Here is a 24650-nt window from a genome sequence, read left to right on the forward strand (position 1 = left end):
CTTATATATTATAGGTTTAATATTATTATTAAACATTCAGGTTTTACTAACTGTATTTATCGTGGAATGTTCGACAATTTTTACGATCTTTATCATTCATTGCTCGATAAATAACAATGTAAAACCGGAATAATTGTGTAGTCTGGTTCGAACGACCAATGTCAGTGAGTTACATTCGTCAATCACTTTAGAAATGACAAACAGTTCAGTTTATACAATATATACCTATTTTGTGTAATATTGTTGCTATAATAATAATATAAACTATTTTTTAAGCTATTCGGCGAGTGACCAATTACAGAACCGATTTTTACCTGAAAATCTAAATTAAAAAATCAGACCACAGAGTTAATAATAATATAGAGAAGACTTGAGTTTTCTAGTTAGTTTAGTTACTTAAGTTGTACAAAATGTTGGTATTAAGTTGTTTTGTTGACACATACCTTTATTTTGTGTATCTCACAAGTTCTATCGAAAGATTGTATGTTACATATAATATGCGATATATTTACGATATCCTAGACAATTGTTCTTGCGTTGCGTGTTTTGTTTTAAAAATATTAAATACTGCTTCTAAGTGATAGTAAAATCGGCATCTATGTTTTCTTTATCTAAAACAGCATTTTATTTTCGAAATAATCGAAAAATTGACGATTTAATAACATTTAATGAGCGTTTGACTATTTATATATTAAATATATTCTTCATTCCACGAATCGAACTCCAAGGGTAAAGAAAACTCGCTTCTCATTGGTCGATGAGCGCGGCTAGAGTGAATAAACAATCCTTAGATAAGAATTGACCAATGAAGTCGCTTGAGAGAAATTTCCTTTGGGAGCTCGTTTCGTGGAATGTACTTTAATTAATTATTAAATGAGAGCTCTTCACAGCATCAATCACTTATATAACTTTGTTTGTTAGTATGAGTGGATCAAAATTTTGCTATTTAACTTTAAGAATAAATATTGAACCTTTATAATTTAAGATATTCAATTTCACCCCAATGACGTAAAATATTTTAAAATAGTTTTCATTCAGAACATGAAATTTATAAAATTATGAACAATATTTCATTAATACAATATTAGTGATACTATACATTGCACTGTTTAAATCAAAAAGGGCAACGTGTCTTTGAAAATTGAATTCAAAATTTAGAATTGAATGATCTCCCATCACGGTTGATCAATCGTCTGGCAAGAATACCCACTCCATACAACAATAACATAACAATTATATTAATCTTATCGTTTTAAGGTCCGTAAATGCGTCCCTATCTGGTTTCCTAACAATCAATTACAGAGAGAGATGTAATAGTATCTAACGTTGTGATATATATTTATAATAATATGAAATAGTCAAACGCTTCCGAAAGTCGAGAGATCTGCTACAGACGTGACGAAACACAACAATTTTCTAAACCACGCGAATGGTCCCGCCGTTAATTCGCGTTGATGATCGACTCCCGACCTTGCCCCACACCGATGTATTTCACTGAAAAGAAAAAAATCACAACATTATAACGAATGCTTTTTGTTTTTCTTTATGGTATAGTTTGGCGGACGAACATATGGGCCACCTGATGGTAAGTGGTCACCATCACCCATAGACAATGACGCTGTAAGAAATATTAACTATTCCTTACATCGTCAATGTGCCACCAACCTTGGGAACTAAGATGTTATGTCCCTTGTCCCTGTAGTTACACTGGCTCACTCACCCTCCAAATCGGAACACAACAATTCAGAGTACTGTTATTTGGCGGTAGAATAACTGATGAGTATAGAATAGGTACCACTCGTACCTACCCATACGGGCTTGCACAAAGCCCTACCACCAAGTATTTGCTTTAGCTACTTACATTGGGATCAGAGTAATGTATGTGATGTTGTCTCATATATATATTCAATGTTCAATTATAGGTACACAATATTTAAATCTAAGTAAATCTATATATTATTTACGTTACTTTCATAATTTATATGATCTACAGTTATCAAAAAGTGTGATTTGTAGCAATGCTCCATATTAATTTAGAAATTATTAATATTCCTATTTACCCCTTAAGCTAATCGCTTGTTTAAGAAGTGGGTATGACAATGGCCTAAAGGTTCACGATCGATCCCATCGCACTATTGACGCATCATTATAATAATGATCCAAAAAAAACCTATGCCTCTATTTTTCTGACCATACCAATTCGTCAGTCTGAATGCACTGGTATCAAAAGATACATCATTATAATTGTAATGGACAACATCACAAACATTACTCTGATCAAAATGTAAAAAGCTAATGCGCTTGTGTTATCAGAAGTAACGACGGTACCTCAAACACTCAAGATTCCAGACAACATAGGAAACTAATGAACTTTTTCTACATCGATTCGGCCGAGAATCGAGCCCGGGACTTCGGAGTGGCTTACCCATGAAGACTAGTTTACACACTACTCGATCGGAGGTCGTCATTATTACAAATTATACTTAAGTTATAGTTACCATAAGGTAAATGTATATTTTCAATCTTACCCGGTATCTCTAGGAAGTCTTCAATGGTTCTGACGTAGTTACGCGCCGCTTCCGGTAATTTGGACATCTCTCTGACATCCTCAGTACTGCACGCCCAGCCCGGCAGTGTTATATATTCTACCTGCATTATGTCAAAAATAAATACCATTAATGACAATCGAAAGGTGAAAGATTAAGATTTAATAGAGAAAAATATTTTTATAACATTGGTATTATGTTATAAAATACTTTAAGTAATATGCTTTACAAAATTTAATATATAATATTATATGCAAGTTCAAAGCTCAACTTAAAGTTAAGCATAATTAGGTATAATTAATCAGTATACCAATCTTTGTAACTAAAATGATACGTCCCTTTTGAATAAATAAAGACGGATGCATTTTAAGATGCTCTTATTATAAGACACTTAATACTGACTGACTGTTACATAAGCCGAGATGTTTAGAACGCGTACATCTTAACCGATGATTTCTGGTTCAAACCCAGGCAAGCACCACTATATATATGTGCTTAATTTGTATTTATAATTCATCTCGTGCTCGGCGGTGAAGGATAACATCGTTAGAAAACCTGCATGTGTCTAATTTCATCGACTTTCGAATAACCTGTATTGGAACAGTGTGGTAGAATATGTTTCAAACCCTCTCCTTAGTGGGAGAGAAGGCCTAAGCCCAGCAGAGTTTAATTTACAGACTGTTACTTTACTTTTTTTTTGCTTAATAAATAAAATATGTTAATTTAAGAATTACTGTACCTCAACATTACTCAGTTCAGACATCGACGACGGGAAGTAATCAATCTTCTTTCCGTTCAATTTGTACGCGACACCAATTTTGATTTCTTTCAATGTGTCCAAAATGTCTAGTTTCGTTAGACATAATCTGTAAAGCGAAAAAAACAATGATTAGATTAACTTTTATTACATAATTAATTATAAACGATTTATAGTATTTCAGTAAAAAATAATACTGATAAATAAGAAGACATTTTGCTTTTTAAAATATCTAACTGAAAAAACTACCAAGCATACAAAGGATGTATTTCTCAGTTACACCATACATTTTTGAACTTAAAAAAAACTTTACAAGTATCAATTTCATTTTCAGTCACATTGTTTCGTTACGTTATTATATGTGTATACTGTACAGTCGGGGTAAGAAAAGGTTCGTCACCTTAAGATCTATTTTCGTGTGCTCGGTATGAGCAATAATCTGCTTTACCGATCGAGAATGACATATTGCGTCGCAATGATTCGATGTTTAGATTCAAAAGGTACTAAGAGTTCAAGATTTGATAAAGGAATGAATTTGAAAACTGACGAAGATTTTCTAACGGTGACTGTACATTCCGAAGTCTTATTTTAATAGCGCTTTGGTTCTATCTTATTTTTTTTTATTTTTTTTTTTATTTATTTATAAGGTTTGCTAGCGATTTTTACATCTTTTCATACTTAACTAGTTACATCTTAAATTATAATCATGCTCAGCATATGTAAAATCATATAAAAGCAAACACTACATGCATTTAAAATTCCATTCTTTAAAAATATTAGTTACGATAAAAAGTCTAAAAGCGAGTTAATAACAATTTACAACAAAAAAAACAAATAACAACGCAAATTTATACATATTAATATAAATATAGCTTTCAATCATTAACAAATTTAAATTACATTTCAATTCAAATATTAATTATTTCATAAATTTTAAAATTAATAAATATTTTAGCTTTTAATCTTTAACAATTTCTATAATTTTCTAGACCAAAAAAAAAAAAACATAAATTTACTTATAGTACGTTATAAAATTCATTAAATATTCAATTTCAATCAAAATTACATTAGTATTTAATAAAAAAATTAATTTACAATACAATGATTTAGAATGACTTCCATAATAAAATAGTGAAAATGAAATTAAACAAGAAATAATTCATAATTATAAAAATATATCATGCAAAACAGAATAAAAACAAAGTATTTATCAGTATAACAAAAGAATACAAAGGAATTTAATTATTTTAAAATTTAAATAACAATATAATTTAAGTAATATAATCAATATAATTCCCTTAATTGATTTAATAATGTAATAAAATTAATTTAATTAGTAAAACGTGAATCATTATTACACTTGACTGACTAGGTTGACAACTACTTTACGAAAGGCATCTGGCGGATATGAGTTAATATCAAGAGGTTGACTGAATTTATTGTATAATTTGCAAAATCGAGAAAAGCTGGAGTTGGCACCGAAGACTGTTCTAGTACGGGGGGGCACAAGTGGAGTAATGGTATGACGCGGATATCTAGTTGGTACTCTAAAATTAATTTTACTTACTAAACTGGGGCAGTCTAATTGATTACGTACAATTTTATATAAAAATACTAGGTCAATTACGTCTCTTCTTTGGTCAAGGGTCATCATTTTAAAGTATTTCAGTCTATTCTGATATGAAATCACTGTTTTGTAAATCCTTGCTGAGTATGATAAATGCCACAAGAACCTTTTCTGAACTCGCTCTAGTCTTAAATAATGTACAGCATAATGTGGACGCCAAACTACACTACAGTACTCCAGATGACTGCGTACAAGGCTATTGTAAAGAATAATTTTTGTTTTACTTTCTTTAAATGTTCGACCTTGTCTGATAATAAATCCCAACATCTTTGACGCTGTGCTTACTACTTTGTCTATGTGATTAATATAAGTCAATTTTCTGTCCAATAAAACACCTAAATCTCTTATAAGGTCAACTTCCTTTAGGTTATTACCGTTCAAGCTATATTTTGTTAATAAGATGTTAATTTTTCGGGTAAACTTAATGTGCAGACATTTGTTGTAGTTCAGTTGCATACCATTAGAATTACACCAGCTTGTTAGCCTATTTAGATCTTCTTGAAGTAGATTTGAATCCTTCTTTGTCGAAATTATTCTCGTAAATTTTAAATCATCAGCGTATAAGTAAGGCGTAGAATGTTCAAAACAAAAGACAATGTCATTGATAAATATATTAAACAAGATTGGACCAAGGTGCGAACCTTGGGGGATACCAGATGCAATATTTTTTGTTGAAGAGCTAAAACCTTATGATCTTATGATCTTATGATCGTTTGGGAATTAAGAAACTTTAATATCTCCTGGATAGGTGGGGCTAGTTGTCAAATGTGGCTGCCACGATCAAACACAATAGGCTATTTGACAATGCGAAAAATAAATTGTGAATTATTGTAATCAGTGTATATGATGAGTTTAAAAATGGTTATTTACTTACGAAAATTGAAAATAATACTTAGTTTATTCAAAAATTCATAAGTAAAATCGCATTTTTTCAAACGTTTGTCACGTGACACAAAACGCTCCTGATTGGCTGGGCTTATTATGAAGTCACTTTCTTGTAAACCTTGCTTTTCTACTATTTGTACTACAGATTAAAACACAGGAAAGTGACGTCACCGACCCCATCGCAGCGCCATATTGTCCAAGAAGCGTTTTATGCGCGCTATTTAAATATGGATTTTTTAATTTTTCGGCAAATATGTACTAGAAATAAAAAAATGAACTTTTACTGGGTTCCTTAACCTCTACTAAATATAAAATGGATTTTAAAAACCAATCAAATAGCCTATTCTGTGGCTAGTGTGACAGCTTATCGTGACTACGGGTGGGTGGGGGGCGGAGTAGGGGGGGGGGGGGTCAGCGACTCACGATGTGTATCCGTTGACGGTGGCGGTGTAGCGCACGACGACGAGGTCGAGCCAGCCGCAGCGCCGCACGCGCCGCGTCGTCACGCCCACCTCGTGCCCGCGCGACTGCAGCAGCTCGCCCGTCGCCTGCGGACAAACACCGCGTTATAAATAATAAAATAAATAAATATGAGACAACATCACATACATTACTCTGATCCCAATGTAAGTAGCTGAAGCACTTGTGTTATGGAACATTAGAAGTAACGATACCACAAACACCCAGACCCGAGACAACATAGAAAACTAATGGTAATCTACATCGACTCGGCCGGGAATCGAACCCGGGAACCTCAGAGTGGCGTACCCATGAAAACCGGTGTACACACCACTCGACCGTGGAGGTCGTCAACTACGACCTACGACTACGACGTTACTACTGCACTTGGGTACAGTACGTATATCTACGTATGTCTATGTCTGATAGCACCAATGTTGCCAACCGTACGAGTTAAATCGTATTTATACGACCTTTTTGGCTCTTGAGCGATGTACGATCGATTAATTGATGTCGTACGCAAAATATACAATCTAATTCCAAGGCTAATTGTTCATTCATGTTCGACAATTTTATGTTCTTGGTGTTCTTATTTTTGCTTCCCTTTATTGAAATTTCATTACGTACTACTTTTTTTATTTAAATGTTGGCAAAATACGATCTTCCAAAAAAATAAAGTCGGCAACACTGGATAGCACACCTTGGGAATGGAAAGATCGCCTCCTGGCTATTTCTAAGCATATACTACTATGTATCTTATTAATTTGACAAAAAAAAAGACCCGCTGAGTTTCTTTCGCCGGTTCTTCTCAGGTCAGGGTGTTCCTTTTTCCGAACCGGTGGTACTGTTTATTTGACAATCAATAAGTAAGTGTAATGCTTCTATATTGAATAAAGGAGTAATAAAGTTTGAGTACAACACAACTTAGATGCAGCATCGGCAAAAATCATAAAAACCGATCACATCCGAATTAAGTACGCTATCACAAATTATCAATATTTATTTCTTATGTGAATTTTATCCTAATAAATTCGTTTGTCACGTCGATTTACATGCACTTGCTTTCTGGGGTTGAACTGACGCGAGAACCTATAACGACGAATGGCGTCGAATGGCGCGATAGGGAGCTACTTCTATTGGTTGTACAAAACGGGAGTAATCGGTTCTATTGAATTTGCCGATGCAGTTGTGTTGTGTGAGAAAGACCGAGATGGCCCCGTGGCCAGAACGCTTGCGTCACGTACCACTGGATACTCATACAAATGTGTTTAATTTGTTTATAATTCATCTTGTGTGAAACCAGAATGTGTCTAATTTCGATGAAATTTTCCCAGACGTGTGTCCACCAAACCGCATTGAATCAGTGTGGTGCAATTAGCTCCAAACATTCCCCTGTAATGACTTCCGATATCAAAGCTTATGAAGATAAGAAACTATTGATTTTATAATTTCTTTTATTTTGAAAAAACAACTATAATACTTTCGCTGCTTTGTTGACAATTAACAGTAGCGTCAGGCAATGCATAATATATAATCATTCTAATTAAAAAAAAAATGATGTAAAAAAAACAGATATACGAACATCATGTAATTCTGTAGGGAATGGACCGTCTCCGACCCGTGTGGTGTAGGCCTTGACGACTCCGAGTACGTCGCCAATCAGATTGGGCGGAAGACCGAGACCCGTACACACGCCACCGATACTGCAGTTCGATGACGTCACGTACGGGTAGGTGCCTGGAATATAAATCCTCTTATATAATAATGACAGTTAATGATTCTTACAAACTCGGATAATAGTTTTAATTGTTTACTGTCGTTACCAGATGTTGTCAGATTTTTTAAATTGAATGTGTTACGAAGTCTACTCACTACCGCAAGTACCGTTAGCAAAATCATAATCAACAAATCGTAAGTGATATTAGATTTATTTAAAGTATAATGGATTGTAGAAATTACCAAAATGAGTGCAATAGAAGATACTTACTAAGCAGTGTTTTGCTAGTGACTCTTTGATAACACGATTATTTCTTTTTGTACCTTACTCATTTATAAAATTCAAAAGGGCTCTTACGAGTACTCACCGAAATCAATATCCAACATGGCGGCATTGGCACCTTCGACTAAAACCTTCTTGCCGTTCTTTATCTCAGTGTGAAGATACAGCACTGTATCCCTGACCATCGGACGTATCTTGGTCGCGTATTCGCCGTACCTGGCCAGCTCGGTCTCGATGTCCAGTTCGAGCGACGGAAACATCCTCTTGTAGTTGGCTGCTAACGTTCGGAATCTGAAATTAACGATAGATAATGTTTACTTACCAGGATTTCTTTTAAACTATACCCTTATTAATGCTCTTACTGATTTTATAATTATAAGAAAGAGTACGTCATCAACCCATATTTGTTGAAGTTGAAAGAGCAATATGAATGCATTCTCTACTATATTCAGTATCAGCTATAGATGATAAAAAAAGCGTGGAGTTAATACCTGTTGACTTCTAAGCAAAATATATTAATTAAAATAATTGTATTGTATGACTTTGTATTTTCTAAATGTTGAAAAAGAGTAACTACTGAGTTTCTTGCCGGTTCTTCTCGGTAGAATGTACTTTCCGAAACGGTGGTAGCTTCACTTAATTGTAAAATGACGATTCAAAAGTGCTTGTAAAAGCCTACTTGAATAAAGTTTATTTTAATTTTGATTTTCGAGCATTGCACCCGTGCGAAGTGGGATCGGGTCGCTAGTAAAATAAAAAATCTAAGGATATAATCACAAAAATGTTCTTAAAATCAAAAATAGATGATCAAACGATAATCCAGTGATAAAAACTCAAGTGTTAGGTAAATAAAACTTTATTTACCTCTAATCTAATCTAAATGGTCGCTCGTAAATAAACTATTGTTATCATTGTTTAATGTGATACGTGATCATAATAGTGTTTTGACACAATTATATAAAGCAAGACTTATATTGATACGGCTTTAGTTATTTAGATAAATCATACTTGATGATCTGCATTACAACAACTACATCAACAAAAGTCCAAGCAGTGGGAAAATTACAATTTCCCACAGCTGGGCCTCCTCTCCCTTTGAGGAGAAGGTTCGAAGGAGAGAACATATTCCAATGCGGGTTGGTGGAATAAACATGTGGTAGAATTTCTATGAAATAAGACATTTACAGGTTTCCCTACGATCTTTTCCTTAACCATTTTCTTGCCTGGGTTTGAACCAGCAATTATCCGTTACGATGCGGGCGTTCTAACCGTGACGCCATGTCAAATTTTCATCTGCATTTTACTAGTTTTAATTTCGGTAAAGGGGGCGAGGGTATTTCTGCAGGCGTCTTCACACGATGTTTTCAGTATGACTTAACCGCATGATTTATATGTATACTAGTTGTCGCCTACGGCTTCGCTCATGTTTTACGAAATTTAGGGTGTCGTTTGTCATGTGGCAGCCAAAAAAGTAGCCCCTGTCCTTTCTTGGAGTTTAAGTACTGCCTTATACCAAATTTCATCAAATTCAGTTTAGCGGTTTGGTCGTGAAAGAGCAAACGAAAAACAGAGTTACTTTGAGATTTATAACATTAGCATCACTACATATTATAAAACAAAGTCGCTTTTGCTGTCCCTATATGCTTGTATGCTTAAATCTTTAAAACTACGCAACGGATTTTTATACGGTTTTTTTAGGAGATAGAGTGATTCGATAAAGTTTTTATATATAATAAATGGACAATTTAGTAATGTCACTGTTAATTTTAGAAGTTTCCACTGTGATGGCATAACATTGCACACGTGGCAAAGCCAGGGCGGGTCTCTAGTATATAACATAGATAAGCTCCATTGGATCGCAATTCCGATTCTCTGGAAAAAACAATACCCAGTGATAATATTTTCAATACAATTTGTAAAGACTTACTTATCCTCAAAAATACTGTAATCGCCGAGAAGATCGCCTATTCTGATACCGTTACGAGTTGCTTTCGACGAGTAGGTCGGGCCGATGCCCTTCTTAGTTGTACCGAGCGAGTTCTTGCCCTTCTCTGCTTCTTGGAGACCGTCCACCTGTAATGAGAGATTTGAAAATGGAATTGATTTTGACTTTAATTTGAGAGTGCACAGTCTCTCGATGAGTGCACAGTTTCTCCACTGTTTCAAAGTCGTAGTTAGTAGTTAGTAGGAGTTGTATAGAGGTTTAGATCTAAATTTCGATCCTGAGCCCTCCTATTTGTTTACATCTAAGTAAAAAATACGAGAAAATAGGTATATTGGTATTTTTTTTAATTAAAAGACCATTGTGTAATAAAAAATGTAAAACGTAAACAAAATTTAAGTAAATTAACATCGACTTCAATCGTAATGAAAGGAATGTATATTCTATTTAATATTTAAAAAACAAAAAAAAAACATTAAAAAAAGAGGTTTAATATTTTTGGCGCCAAATGTTATATGAGTAATTTCCAGTTCATAGGTTTCGAAATACTTTGAATAAACGCGAAATTTTACGGGAGATACACTAGTTCTTCTAACGACAATCAAATGAAAAAATGACAGTTATAGGACTCTGTCTCATAATACGTTATTATGATGACAATTTAAAAATTTCCTTAATTACATACAACTAAGACTAACTGCCAGCACATTTTTATATCATACGTATTACTTATTTCCTTCACGACTTCAATACACGCTGAAATAGCTTCGACAATGTTTATTCGACTTCAGTATCAATAACAACACTTTAACAAATTTTAATCCTTACTGCTGTTGATATAAGGTTCACAGTTGAATAACAATTGTTTATGTTAATACTGTTTATATATCTCACGGTCTTGTTTAGTTAATTAGTAATAAAACTTGCTATATTATCTAAGCTATGCTGAGATGTAATAAGAGAACTATGAAAAGTAATTTAAAAGTACTGGCTAAGCAAATACTTTGATATTTTGATTACTTTATTGAAACACAGAGTAAATAAATAAATACGACTATAAGAATAATGTCGGTAGAATCTACATTCAAAGTGGTGACAACTTTTAGCTATTAGTAATAATGTTTTTTTTATCTTAACTAATAACGCATATAACACCAATTTATTTTTAAATAAATACAATATCCGAGGGTGAGTATGCGTGTATATATTCACCAACAATTACAAGTTTTTCTAAGGGTTGCCAGGAGAAAGGGTAACTCAATGAAGAATGAATACATAGATCGTCCGTTTTAAAATTTACATCGAGATAATATTACGGTATACTAGTAGTCGCCCACAGCTTCGCTAGCATTTTAGTGAGTTGGTTGTCATGAGTTAGTTAAAAAAGTAGCCTTTGACCTTCCTTGGATTTTAAGCTTACAACAACAACAGCCTGTAAATTCCCACAGCTAGGCTAAAGGCCTCCTCTCCCTTTGAGAAGAAGGTTTGGAACATATTCCACCACTCTGTTTCAATGCGGGTTGGTGGAATACACATGTCGCAGAATTTCTATGAAATTTGTCACATGGAGGTTTCCTCACGATGTTTTCCTCCATCGCTGAGCACGAGATGAATTATAAAGACAAATTAAGCACATGAAACAGCGGTGCTTGCCTGGGTTTGAACCCGCAAACATCGGCTAAGATGCACGTGTTCTAACCACTGGGCCATCTCGACTCCTTTTAAGCTTGCTTCATAGCAAATTTCATCAAATTCGGATAATTGGTTTGGTCGTGAAAGCGACAAACAGACACGCAGAGTTACTTTCGTATTTATAACATTATTTATTTAATAAGTACACTAACAACATACATATTAATTGATGGCTTACACAACATCCAGAAAAAGAAAAACCCCTTCTGATATGTACTCATCGATTACAAGTGTACATAAAATTCACAGTGTATCGTGTCAACATGTTTATTTAAAGTTGAAATAAAAATATATTATACAATTAAAAAAAAAAAAAAAAAATTGACCTATGCTATCGTCGTTTACAAACATAACTAAATAATATAACAGGAAAACAAAAAACAACAGAAATTCAACGCACTATTTAGCAAACAAAAAGTAATCCATGAGATTTTTTTTTAAAAGTAATAAAGCTATCAAAGATGTCAATGCCATTACATTATAGTATAGATATAAAATGAACTACCTGTTGATGGAAGTCGAATACTATGTGCGCTCTGTCCGAAATGATGAGCCGCTTCTGCCATCCTTCCATACCCTTGAGCTCGTTCTTCTTCAGCTCCTCGAACAACCCCGGCAGGTGAATGACCACGCCGTTACCTAATCAATAAAACAACGTATCATCACGTAAATAATATTTAAAACTGTTATAAATTTTCCATTATCACCTAGTCGAAATTTCTATGATTTTGTTGCAAAACATTATAATCTATCATAAAATATTTGACGACTTCAAATTATTATTATCATTTCTGTGACATTTCAATCGTCTGTATAATCAACAAAAATCAGCGAAGCTACTCTGAAACATGCATAGCGAAATGCAACGAAGGCAAGAGCTTGAGAATATTGTTTTGAACCTCTATCGAAACTTTGGGAGTACAATTTAAAGGGGAATTTAAGTAGTTAAATGTAATATTGTTGTATTATAAATAACGATACACTAATCAGAAACTTTTAGTAGTACCTACCTACCTACCTACCTACCAACTGTTTATTTTTATACCCCGGAATAAGCAATAACTTTTCGAAGAGTTCTACATAAAATCACTTATGGTATTTTTATCACAATAATTGTAATAACTAACATGACTGTATTTTTTTAAAAGTTGAAAAAGAGTAACTACTGAGTTTCTTGCCGGGTCTTTTCGGTAGAATCTACTTTCCGAAACGGTGGAAGCTTCACTAAATTTTTAAATGATAATTCAAAAGTGCTTGTAAAAACCCACGTGAATAAAGTTTATTTTGATTTGATTTGATTTGATTTGAGCAACAGAGAATATCAGTAATTATAGCTGAGTACGTTATAGCTCATACTATTTGTAGCCTTTAAGCTAGCGTTCCAGGATCCGATTGTCAGATGTTATACATAAAAAAGTAGACTATAGTACGACACAATTTAGATGTCGCATCGGCAAAATTCGTAAAACTGATCACATCCGAATTGAGTACGCTATACCAAGTTATCAATACATATTTATTTCTCATGCGAATATGATCTTTGCACTAACGTAATAACTAGTAATATCATTTGACCTAATATATTTGTTAATTTGACACGTGGATTTACATGCACCTGCTTTCTCTGACGCGCGAATCTGTAGCGACGAATAGCGTCGAATGGCGCGATAGGCAGCTATTTCTATTGGTTGTATAAATCGGCAGTAATCGGTTTTAATTTCATTCCATTGCATTTTCCGATGCTACATCTAATTTGTGTCCTACTACGTCCTTTGGAGTTCAATGCTTCATATTTAGTTCAATGGACTAGCCGTGAAAAAGCAACAGAAACACGGAGGTACTTTCGCATTTATAACAGAATAGATAATATTTTAAAGGTCACAGTTTTGACCTCGAAGGTTAATGACTCAAGCGGACTGTTATTACTTTGTCTAAGGAAAATATGAGTTCCTCGTATCATTGACTAATTTACTAATTATAGTTATCGTCAGAGTCGTTAGTTGAAATGTCATCACGGACTTCGAACGCGTAATCTTCCATTTAATTTAAATATTTTTTTAATTAAATGAAATGGATAAATAAGCTACAAACATATTACGAATCAAAAATGAAATTAACGTATACTCTCCAATGGGAGTAGGAGAAAAGATAAATAAACAACTTTGAACTTCAATTGATGACATTTGAGTTACACTAGTGAGGATGAAAATATTGAGTGATTGGATAATGAATGCTAAGGAACGATATATTTTTTGGTTTTAAACGTAATTTTATGTTATTTTTAAATATATTTTATATAAATTGCAGTCTTAAATAAAAATTGGGTCGTTAGTTTTTTGATTAGGATCGTAGTTATTCACAAATAATTTTATAAACATACATATAAATAGACAGTCATTTTATTTTATTTATTAATAATAACAATAATTTATTTATCGAACACTACAACTACTCATTTTCCTACAACTATTTCATATTCCATATTATAACCAATTAAATAAATATATATTTAAAAACGGCGATTTGAATGTCGGCAAATCTGTTTTCGTACTTTGGAAGTAATATTAAAGTGGATTTACGTAGTTAATTGAAATATTGTTACATTACAAATGAAGATATATTAATTAAGAACTGTTTGTAGTAAATCATATAGCGGACTTATCAACAAAACACTTGTAATGAAGAGTACGGTTTGTTTTGGTTGTTTCCTATTCTCATTGGAATGAAGAAAAACCGTTTATCATTTGCGTGTTACTACGAATGAAAACGGTTCGGAACGATTACCAATCATGAAAAATATTTACGAATACTTGATTTGTTAACAAATAACTTTGTCAAATGGAATGAAAACGAATATCGTAAAAACGAAGCAAGACTTGCGATTAATTTGGACGGAATGATTAGTCGAACATTACGTTTATACGGTGCTTGTCGTGTCTTGGTACTGTCCTATGTCGTGGGATTGTAACCTTCGAAATTTCTTTTCAAATTGCACTAAATTACATTAAACTTTGTATCCATTGGCGAATCATCACGACATTTTTAAGTAAATATCCTATATTAATAGCGTGAGCCGATTTTTGCCCCTGTGATTATGGGATGATAGCGGCTGATCATAAGAGAACGGTTATGGTCTCAATTTGAAAACATGATTGGAATACAGATATCGTTTATTTTTCTTTAGTGGTCTTTAAATTTGGTATGGGAAAGAGTAAATGCTGTTTCTTAAAGTTTCTGTTCTCATTAATAAATCAAAATAATTTGATAAAAAACTAATTATAAATGAAGCATATAATTCAACAAAGATTATATAGATGATAAAAAGCGTTAAACTAATGAGTATTAGTTACACGTATTAATATATATTGCTTGAGTATCAAACAGTTTTGATTCTTAGAGAATATATATATTATATAAAATTATATTTAACTAACATAACTTTATATTTTAAATGCATTTGTTGCCGGTTCTTCTCGACAGAATTTACAATCTGAACCGGTGCTAACTTTACTTAATACATTTCTGTAAAGCGACGATTCCGTGCTTGTAAAAGCCTACTCGAATTAATTATATTACGATTTATTATTAGTATCGTAATCTTAAAATTTAATTTCAAAAGGTTACATGTATTTTTATTAAACATAATTCGTAAGATGATTTAATAAATTAATATTATACATATATGTATTTATATTGCTATCTTACCTATAACTGAAGTACATTTCGCATTGATAATACCGCTAGGAAGCAGGTGGAAGTCAAACTCCTTTCCATCTACAACGACGGTATGGCCAGCATTGTTTCCTCCCTGTAAAAAAAAAAACGAATAAAGGTACTATTCAAAAGTTTTCCTTCATTTTGGAAAAAAGTAACAGCCTGTAAATTTCCCACTGCTGGGCTAATGGCCTCCTCTTCCATTAAGGAGAGGGCTTGGAACATATTCCACCACGCAGGAAAGAAATCAATTATTTTTCTTTTTACAATAGCTTTTTTTTTTATTTACCGTAAACAAGTCAAACTAAAGTACCAATATAATACCGTTTACATAAAAAAAGAAAGCCAGTTGTTTCGAATAGCCGTTACTTTTTTTTCTAAATGTTTTAATTCGTTTAATTCTAAGCAACTATGAACTCTTATGAAAACACTCGGGTTTCATTTCAATATTGATAAAAAAAACAATTATACAAATCAATTTTAGATACCAAAATAATTGCCTTTAATATACATCCTATAATTACAAAAATTAATGGTATTCGGTACCAGAACGAGTGACATGACCAAACCTCTTTTCTCACAGAAAAGTTTCACAAAATTTCATAATACATTGGTCCATAATTTCGTCATAATAATTTCCTATTTAAACTAAACCATGATATCAATGATACAGTCAAATAAACGCTAATAATAGACTCAATAGATAACGAAACAGAAAAGAACCTTGGAAGAGATATCTGTTTGTGATTTCTCTATAACGATATTTCTTTAGACATTGCGAAACACAATACAGTTTAACTAGTTCAATCATTATAGGCAAAATTATAAAAAGTCGTTGCGCCATTAATTGCACATAAAGGTTGCCACAATTTGAATGCTCGTAGATTTCTAAATCGGTAGGCTATTTGACAAGTTTATAAAATCCATTTTATATTACTTAGAAGACATTAAGGAATCCAGTAAACGTTTTTTTTTGTATCTAATACATATTTGGCGAAAAATTTCATACTTATTTAGCGCGAGTAAACGATGCCTTGCACAATATGGCGTTGTCATAGGGGACGGTGGCGTCACTTGCCTGTATTGTAATCTGTGGTACATATAATCCATATGCAGTAGGCAAACGATGTTAACAAGCAAGTGACGTCATCGTAAACCCGACCAATCAGGAGCGTTTTGTGTCACGTGACAAGCGTTTAAAAAATGCATTTTTAACTTTCGTTGATAAATAACCATTTTTAAACTCATAATATATAGTGATTACAATAATGGACACTATTTTTCGCATTGTCAAATAGCCTCTCGGAATGCGTTATCAAAGTAGCTGTGAGATACAATCTTATTAATGGAAGCTGCTAAACGGATTCGAATGAACCTTGGAGAGTCGTTACTTATATGTGCTTGATTGTGACGTAATGTACTATTTTTAATTAATTGAAATTTTCCAATTTTCGCGGTACTGAGGCGAAAATACTTTAATGTTTATGTAACCTTGACAATTCCCAATCGGTTCACAACGACATTTTAATATAATAAAAAAGGTTTGCAAAGTAAGGAATTATAAGGACGATTTAGATTGCAGTTTTAATATGTAAAACAAAGTTAAAGCTCCCGGTGTAAAAAATATACTTCATCTAGAGATCAGGAAAACATTATCAATGCGGTTGTATTTTTATTTTACTTTTTTTAATGTTCGGTACGTTCGAATTTAGAATTCGAATGAAGAAAATTCGAATTTGGAATTTACATATTTTTTTTTTGTTTTCGAGTTCTAACGAAGATAGATACTTGGACCGGACGGTGAGATGAAAGAAAAATTTGCGGTCATTATTTTTTTCAATTATATTTTTTTACGATTAATATTAACAAAATTCGCATGGTGGTATAAAACCGACTATCATTATTACTCAAAAAAATGTAGAAAAAAGATGTCTAAATTTTTTTTATTATTATTTATAAAAGATATATCCGTAACTACTATATTATATTGGTATTGTATTGTATAACTTAACTAAACCATGTCTTTTAACGATTTAGCATCAAATTAAAATCGGTCCCTTATCAAGCTGAACGCTAAACGTCCATTGCTCGTCAAAGTCATAGCAATTAATCTTTAATAATGATTTTAATCCGATCTCGTCTCGGGCGAGGTGATTTCCATTACGACTATATGTGATTTAATCAATATTATCTCTAGTCTAGATAACGTTTTAATAAAATCTTTAAACACATTTCACAATGTATACATTCAGCAAAGATTCAACTCGCATATGAGAATCTGGCGTACTGTAAAATATATAGGCATCCAATCGCAAACTAGAGGAACAACAAAAGCTTAAGATTTACATACAGGCGATTTGTTAATAACTGTGCTGTATTATTCACTACAGACAGTTCTAATTTATATATCTTTATCTATAATAACACTATTATACAAATCTAGTTATATTTATTTGAATTTCGCTTCCAAAGACGACTATTACGGTTGCATACATGAGAAGCGCAATTATTTTCCGAACCCATAGATGGCAAATTATATCATGATATTTATATGATACATATATTAATTTGATTTTAATATACTAAAAATATTTAACAGATTCAACGACAAATTATTAAATATGATATATATTAAATAACATATCAATAACATAATTAATAATCATGATTATCAATTCCGAGATCACAATTTAGTTATTCAATAAATATGACTTTATAAGATTAATGAAAGTAGAAACAGCACATGGCCAGAGGCATAATCCCCTCAAACGTTTTGGACATATTATACAGAGTATTGTTTCGATCTCGGATTATAAATCTAAAGGCTGATGAAGCGCTTGTAACATTATAATTGATCAACAAAAATTAAAAGCAAATCCAATTTCCAGGTAGTGTGTATAATTAACTATTTGTTGACAGAATTATTAATTAAAGTCACCGCATTGTTGACGGATTAATGAAAGACGAGATCGTTTCGCTCTTCTGAAGCAGCGTTGCTTTGAATTTTATCCGACTTCTAAAAAAGGAGATTATCATTTCGACATCTATGTATGTAACATTGTTAGAATGTCATGGTGTTTGAGTATGATGCTACATTTAGGCTTCCAAGCACTGTGCTTAATTTCCTAAGTATATGTTTTTATATTTGTTCAAGAATTTCTAGCTCTTACGTATTCACTTTTGATGCTATACTATAATATTCGACGCGTACCATCTGCATTTTGTTTTACAATCTGATATATTTATCTTTGTTTAACACACTTTCATACTTGAAAACTTTATTTTCCATTATATTTTAACGTATTGCTTCATCTTAAGTGATACTTGTATTATCTGAATATAGATTAACAGATAAGATAGTGGTACATATGTATTGCATCAATTCTTTCCAATAAAACAAGAAAATAAAGAGCTGATAAAAAAGTAATTCTTATGTCATGTTATCAAAAACTGAAGAACGAAAGACAGTAGAAACAAAATGCATTAAGAAAAGTATTTGTGAAAAAACTCCGTAACAATCGTTTTACGATACGATATCACCACCTTATATATATTATATGAAATAGTTTTGCGGGCGAGCATATGGGTCACCTAATGGTAAGTGGTCACCATCACACATAAAGAACGACGCTGTAAGAAATATTATTATTCCTTACATCGTCAATGTGCCACCAACCTTGGGAACTAAGATGTCATGTCCCTTGTGCCTGTAGTTACACTGGATCACTCACCCTTCAAACCGGAACACAACAATACTGAGTACTGTTATTTGGCGGTAGAATAACTGATGAGTGGGTGGTACCTACCCAGACGGGCTGGCACTAAGCCCTGCCACTACCTTATAATATGTTATTGTAATGTATAGTAGTACTTTATATACGAACATGCTATCTGTCTGTCTCTTTATCTTTCACGGCCAATTCACTTTTTTGTGGCATATGTTGGTGACGAAGCATATGGGCCATATGAAGGTCAGTGGTCACTACCCATAAACAATGGCGCTGTAAGAAATATTAACAATTCCTTACATCATCAATGAGTCAAACTTTGGGAACGAAAATGTTGTGTACCTTATACGGCTCACTGATCGTTTCAAAAACAAAACACAACAATACTGAGTACTGTTGTTTGGCGTTAGAATGTTTGATGAGTGAATCATACTTATACGAAAGGGCTAACACAAAGCCCTACACCAAGAAGATTTGATGCTATTTGGTATGAAGCAAGCTTGAACTCCAAAGAAATAACCTACTTTACTTTTTTATGATTAACATCTGAAGATTTGACACCATTTGTTAGGCGCCGCTTCGCTCGCTTTTTCTGGGGAAGATCAGGGGTTATGCATAAAACGAAGCCTATATTATTCTATGGAGTTGAAGTTGGTTATAAAGCAAATTTCATCAAATCAGTTCAGATGTTTGGCCATAAAATACCCGTAGACAAAAAGACCTTCGCTATAATAATGATTAAGTTACAATAATTTGGTACATTTGGTTCTTTTGCACGATTTCAATTACCCTTAAGTAGAAAACATTTAAAGTTATTTTTAAAATAGAATATTCATTTGAGGTTGTTCTGAAATAAATTCGTAAACTTCCTTGCAGAATTATACAGTATGCAAAGAGTTTGTATAATAAATAAGTCATGTTGTCGGAATTGGTGAAAATAAGCTGCATATAAACGGCTTAAGAAGACGACAGATAAGATTTAAAAAAATCGGTAATTTCAAAATGCGAATGCGAAAATGCGAAATGATATGGACATTATTTTTTAATATACAAAATAAACAAAAAGACATTGCACATCTTACCGAAGACGCAGATTTGTCGGAAATGAGATACAAATTTGATAGTCACAATTTTTTCCATAACTATGACCGCTCATGAGATAATCGCGAAAAATCGTGTGTTTCGTGTGCGACCTTTGACCCTGGATGTTTTTCTTAGCGGCAAATGGATCCATGAGGACTTTTGTGATTTTGTTTAGTACCGCAAAGTATGATCCTCATATAAAATAAACTTCCCACTAATTTTTCCGAAGTTCTGTCTTTACTCACGGGAGAAATTGTCTTTACTTTTATGACAATACTTATATTTCATTTCATTCTTGTAGACACATTGTTAGGTCTGTTATAAAGTATACATAATAGTGACCAAGATGTTTTTTGTTATGACTAACTTCAAAAATATTAAATCAATATACATAAAACTTATACCAGAAGATGCATCGCGTTTCGGAGTTTACTCTATGTAATATATTAAGAAATAAGCAGTCGCACTTTGCGGTTTCCTCCCCTTAAATCAATATGCACGTGATATATGTGAAATTCGTATTCTTATAAAAATATATGTTTAATCTGCTATGCGATTTGTATGTTAACATTAGCACTTAGAAAGTTATCAAATCTACATAATGTTCTACGTATCTAAAGTCTTTCAATCTCAAATACAATATATCAGAAATTTGTCTGAAAAAATGTATACACTTAAAAAAACAACTCCAATGTATATGACGATTATACACGCTTTATGTAGAGAGATATCTAATACCAGCACTTCAGCAGGATATCGCGTCTTTGGTAGCGAGGGAGTCATCTGATAATATTTTAAAGAGGACTGCATACGTCAGCAATGCACCAAGTAAGTCGTAATGACAAATACAAATTTCTCTCGGGTATAACTGGATAATATTAATTTCATATTTTATTATTAGCTTATAACTGTTTTTGAAATATGCTATATTTGATGGTTAGGTTTTGTGCAAGCCCACCTGAATAGGTAGCTTGAAGAGTAAGAGTGTGTTTAGGCATAAGGGACATAATAGCATAATTCAGAAAGTTAATGGCGATTTGGTGACATGAAATGATTAATATTTCTGACGGTAGCAACGTCTATAGGAGAAGGTTACCGCTTACCATCAGGTGGCCCATTCCACAAACAAATATTTAGTTTTATTAATTTTCCTCATAGGCATGTCGTGTTTTGATGAAAGCCATCCTGCTTTATATTATACTAGCTGAATATTCGGTAATATAGTTTCGTAAATTCCTATCTTATAGGATGTCTACACCTTACAAGGCACTCAATGATAAATCCGTGTTTGGTATTTAGAATTTATACATACATAAGAGCTGAGATGTTAGCCCAGTGATTAGAACGCGTGCATCTTAACCGATGATAGCGGGTTCAAACCCAGGCAAGCACCACTATATATATATGTGCTTAATTTGTGTTTATAATTCATCTCGTGCTCGGCGGTGAAGGAAAACATCGTGAGGAAACCTGCATGTGTCTTATTTCATCGAAAGTCTGCCACATGTGCATTCCACCAACCCGCATTGGAACAGCGTGGTGGAATATGTTGCGAACTATTTCCTTAATTGAAGAGGAGGCCTTATCCCAGCAGTGGGGAATTTACAGGCTGTTACTTTACTTTACATACATATAGATAATACAAATAAAACAGTAGCTTGGCCAATGGTAAGTGCATGTACATAAACAATTAAGACCTTGTATCGACATGATATCATTGGTCGACATGTAAATTAACTTACATCATTCATAATGGATTCGCAACGAAATGCTTATTAAAACGAAGAAAATACAAGTAGTTATGTTGAATTGTATGTTATTACAAACAAAGACAAATTAACCGAGAACTGTATATAGAGATCCATAAGCATATTGAATGGAATATGTTATTTCACGGTTTGTTGACGCCTATTCCTCGTCATATGGCATATAGTATCACTGTTTTAACTGACGAAGGGTTCGTATACCGATTGGGATTGGTCGAATCGCTTGAATTGTATTTGAATTTTCTTACTTATTTGTTAGAAAAAATCAAATCAAATCTCAAGATCACCAGATGTTTGTTTTAAATAATAATAATAGTAATATCGTAACTAAATTGCATTTGCTCTATTGCGAAACCTTTTTTGATGTCACTGGTAGAACGTGCTTATGTGTTTCCCTCAAATAAAGGGATTCACCAGCATTCTCTGGGAGCATCGGGGTAATGTTTGCGTATGCTACCTTGACGATTCGTAATGGAACCTGCACAAGTAGTCAGTTACACAGGATACTATCGTTATTAAATATCATAGTCTATAGAGATAGCCTCAAACAATTACAAGATCAGCTTCAGAACATGAGTATGCCAAAGCTTTGAAGTATAACACGAACAGATGAGCTGTTATTGAAGAATTCTTATGACCTGTAATTTGAAACCAGGTCCTTTCCATACTGTAGAAACTATCAATTATTAAGATCCAGAGTTATAGTGTCTCAGAAATTATCTACATTTCCAGACAATAATATTCTAGTTCTAATGTTATTAATCGTTAAAGAAAATTCTATTTGACCACATTATATTAATATAAATATGAAATTAAGACAAAATTTTCCAACAAATCAAACAATAGGAATCATAATTACCCAAGTAATAATCATTACAAATTATGGGTTTCTCGTTTGAAAAGAAACATGTTCATTATGATGGAATAGTTTGAACTATTATGAGGCCTTGAAAGTTTATCTGAAGTTTAACAATGACTCATATTGCATAAATATGCCTTATCTTATAAAAAATACATATAACATTGTAATGTATATTTGCGCAAACCTTTTATTAAAGAAAGAACAGCCATAACGCACATATTTTTTTTTAAATGGAAAATATTTATTTTTAATATTTACACAATTTTTTTCCTAGTATTGAAATAATATTAGTTTAATTTAATAATCAATATTATGGTGATAGATTATTTCGATTGCATATTTGATGTTTAACAAAATATTAACAAAACATTTAACAGTTGCATAACGATATATATTTTATCACTGGCTGGTTATAACCAGTGATATATTATGATAATGACTCAGAAGATTCTCGGGTTCAATATTCACTAGTTTATATTGGTTTTATCAAGACCAGACGACACTGTTACACATTTTACAACTATTACTTATCAACATTGCTTTTAAATTTTTTTTTTATCAAATATTGAAACTGGAACTACAATTCCTTTGTTATGAATGCTATTATAAATTAAATTGCGTCCAAAATCATCCAGATACCCTGATTTTTAATTTAAATTTAGAAAACTATTTAGAAAACACAGAAATCTTAATATATTAAAGCAATGAGCACAACAATAATCGCCCCAGACCTTGGCAATAATCCACAATTCGTCTCCACTATTCATGACATCTATTTGCGTTTCAGAACGTTATGCCATACATCAATCATGGTCACATGATTAAAAAAAACGCAACGTTCGCGGGAAATGCGCACGATTATTGCGTAATAAATATGTACTTATTGTATGCTGTTTTACGCGAGTTAGAATAACAATGTACGGTTTTAATAAAAACAAGCGCAGCGTATTTTCAAACAATTTGGCCTATCGCCAAAACAACATCTTCTTAAAAGAAAAGTGTACTTGAATCCTAAAATGAGATATCTATAATAATAGGCATACAAAACCTCGATTGTTATTCAACAAATATGAAAGAAAACATTAGTATTACAAAATTTTATAACCTCAAAGAATGTTTTTAATAAATTTGAAAACAAGTTCTTGAACGACAATACACTTATGTATTTTTATCGATCTGTAAATAACGTAACTAAATTGTTAGAGATATAATTTAGACGAAAAGTATTGTATTATTTCAGTAAATATAACCTGACAGCGGCACACGATGTCCGAGTTCATAGCCAGAAGATCCACCACTTTTCCTTTTCCCTCATCACCCCACTGGGCACCCAAGACAACAGTCACTTTATTATTATTTTCCATTTTATATCTTTTACTCGAGAAACACGGGCATTCACCGTTCACTTCTGCGGGCTTCGAATTTGTAATCGAAGCCATTATCCTACGAAGCGCAGACTTCGAAAATTTATGCGATTGCGAGGGAACGAGACATGCGCGCGCAGAAACCGAACGGCAAAAGGTTTTTTTAATTTTAAGTGTTACCAAGTAAATAATTTGATTCACATGCTGAATGCCGAGTGCCGATTGC

General features: G+C 32.8%; 1 protein-coding gene across 1 annotated transcript; it reads right to left on the reverse strand.

The window, feature by feature from the left end:
• Positions 1–574: 574 nt before the first annotated feature.
• LOC124538411 (adenylosuccinate synthetase) lies at positions 575–24605 on the reverse strand. The gene is made up of 10 exons (XM_047115461.1): positions 24311–24605; positions 15613–15715; positions 12413–12546; positions 10201–10346; positions 8359–8564; positions 7857–8011; positions 6239–6363; positions 3286–3412; positions 2529–2649; positions 575–1494 (listed from the first exon to the last, which is right to left on the reverse strand). Exons 1-10 carry the CDS (start codon positions 24497–24499, stop codon positions 1442–1444), a joined length of 1359 nt encoding a protein of 452 aa, XP_046971417.1. The 5' UTR covers positions 24500–24605; the 3' UTR covers positions 575–1441.
• Between the last annotated feature and the right edge of the window lie 45 nt (positions 24606–24650).

Source organism: Vanessa cardui, chromosome 20 (genome assembly GCF_905220365.1).
Source record: "Vanessa cardui chromosome 20, ilVanCard2.1, whole genome shotgun sequence".
Taxonomy (NCBI): domain Eukaryota; kingdom Metazoa; phylum Arthropoda; class Insecta; order Lepidoptera; family Nymphalidae; genus Vanessa; species Vanessa cardui.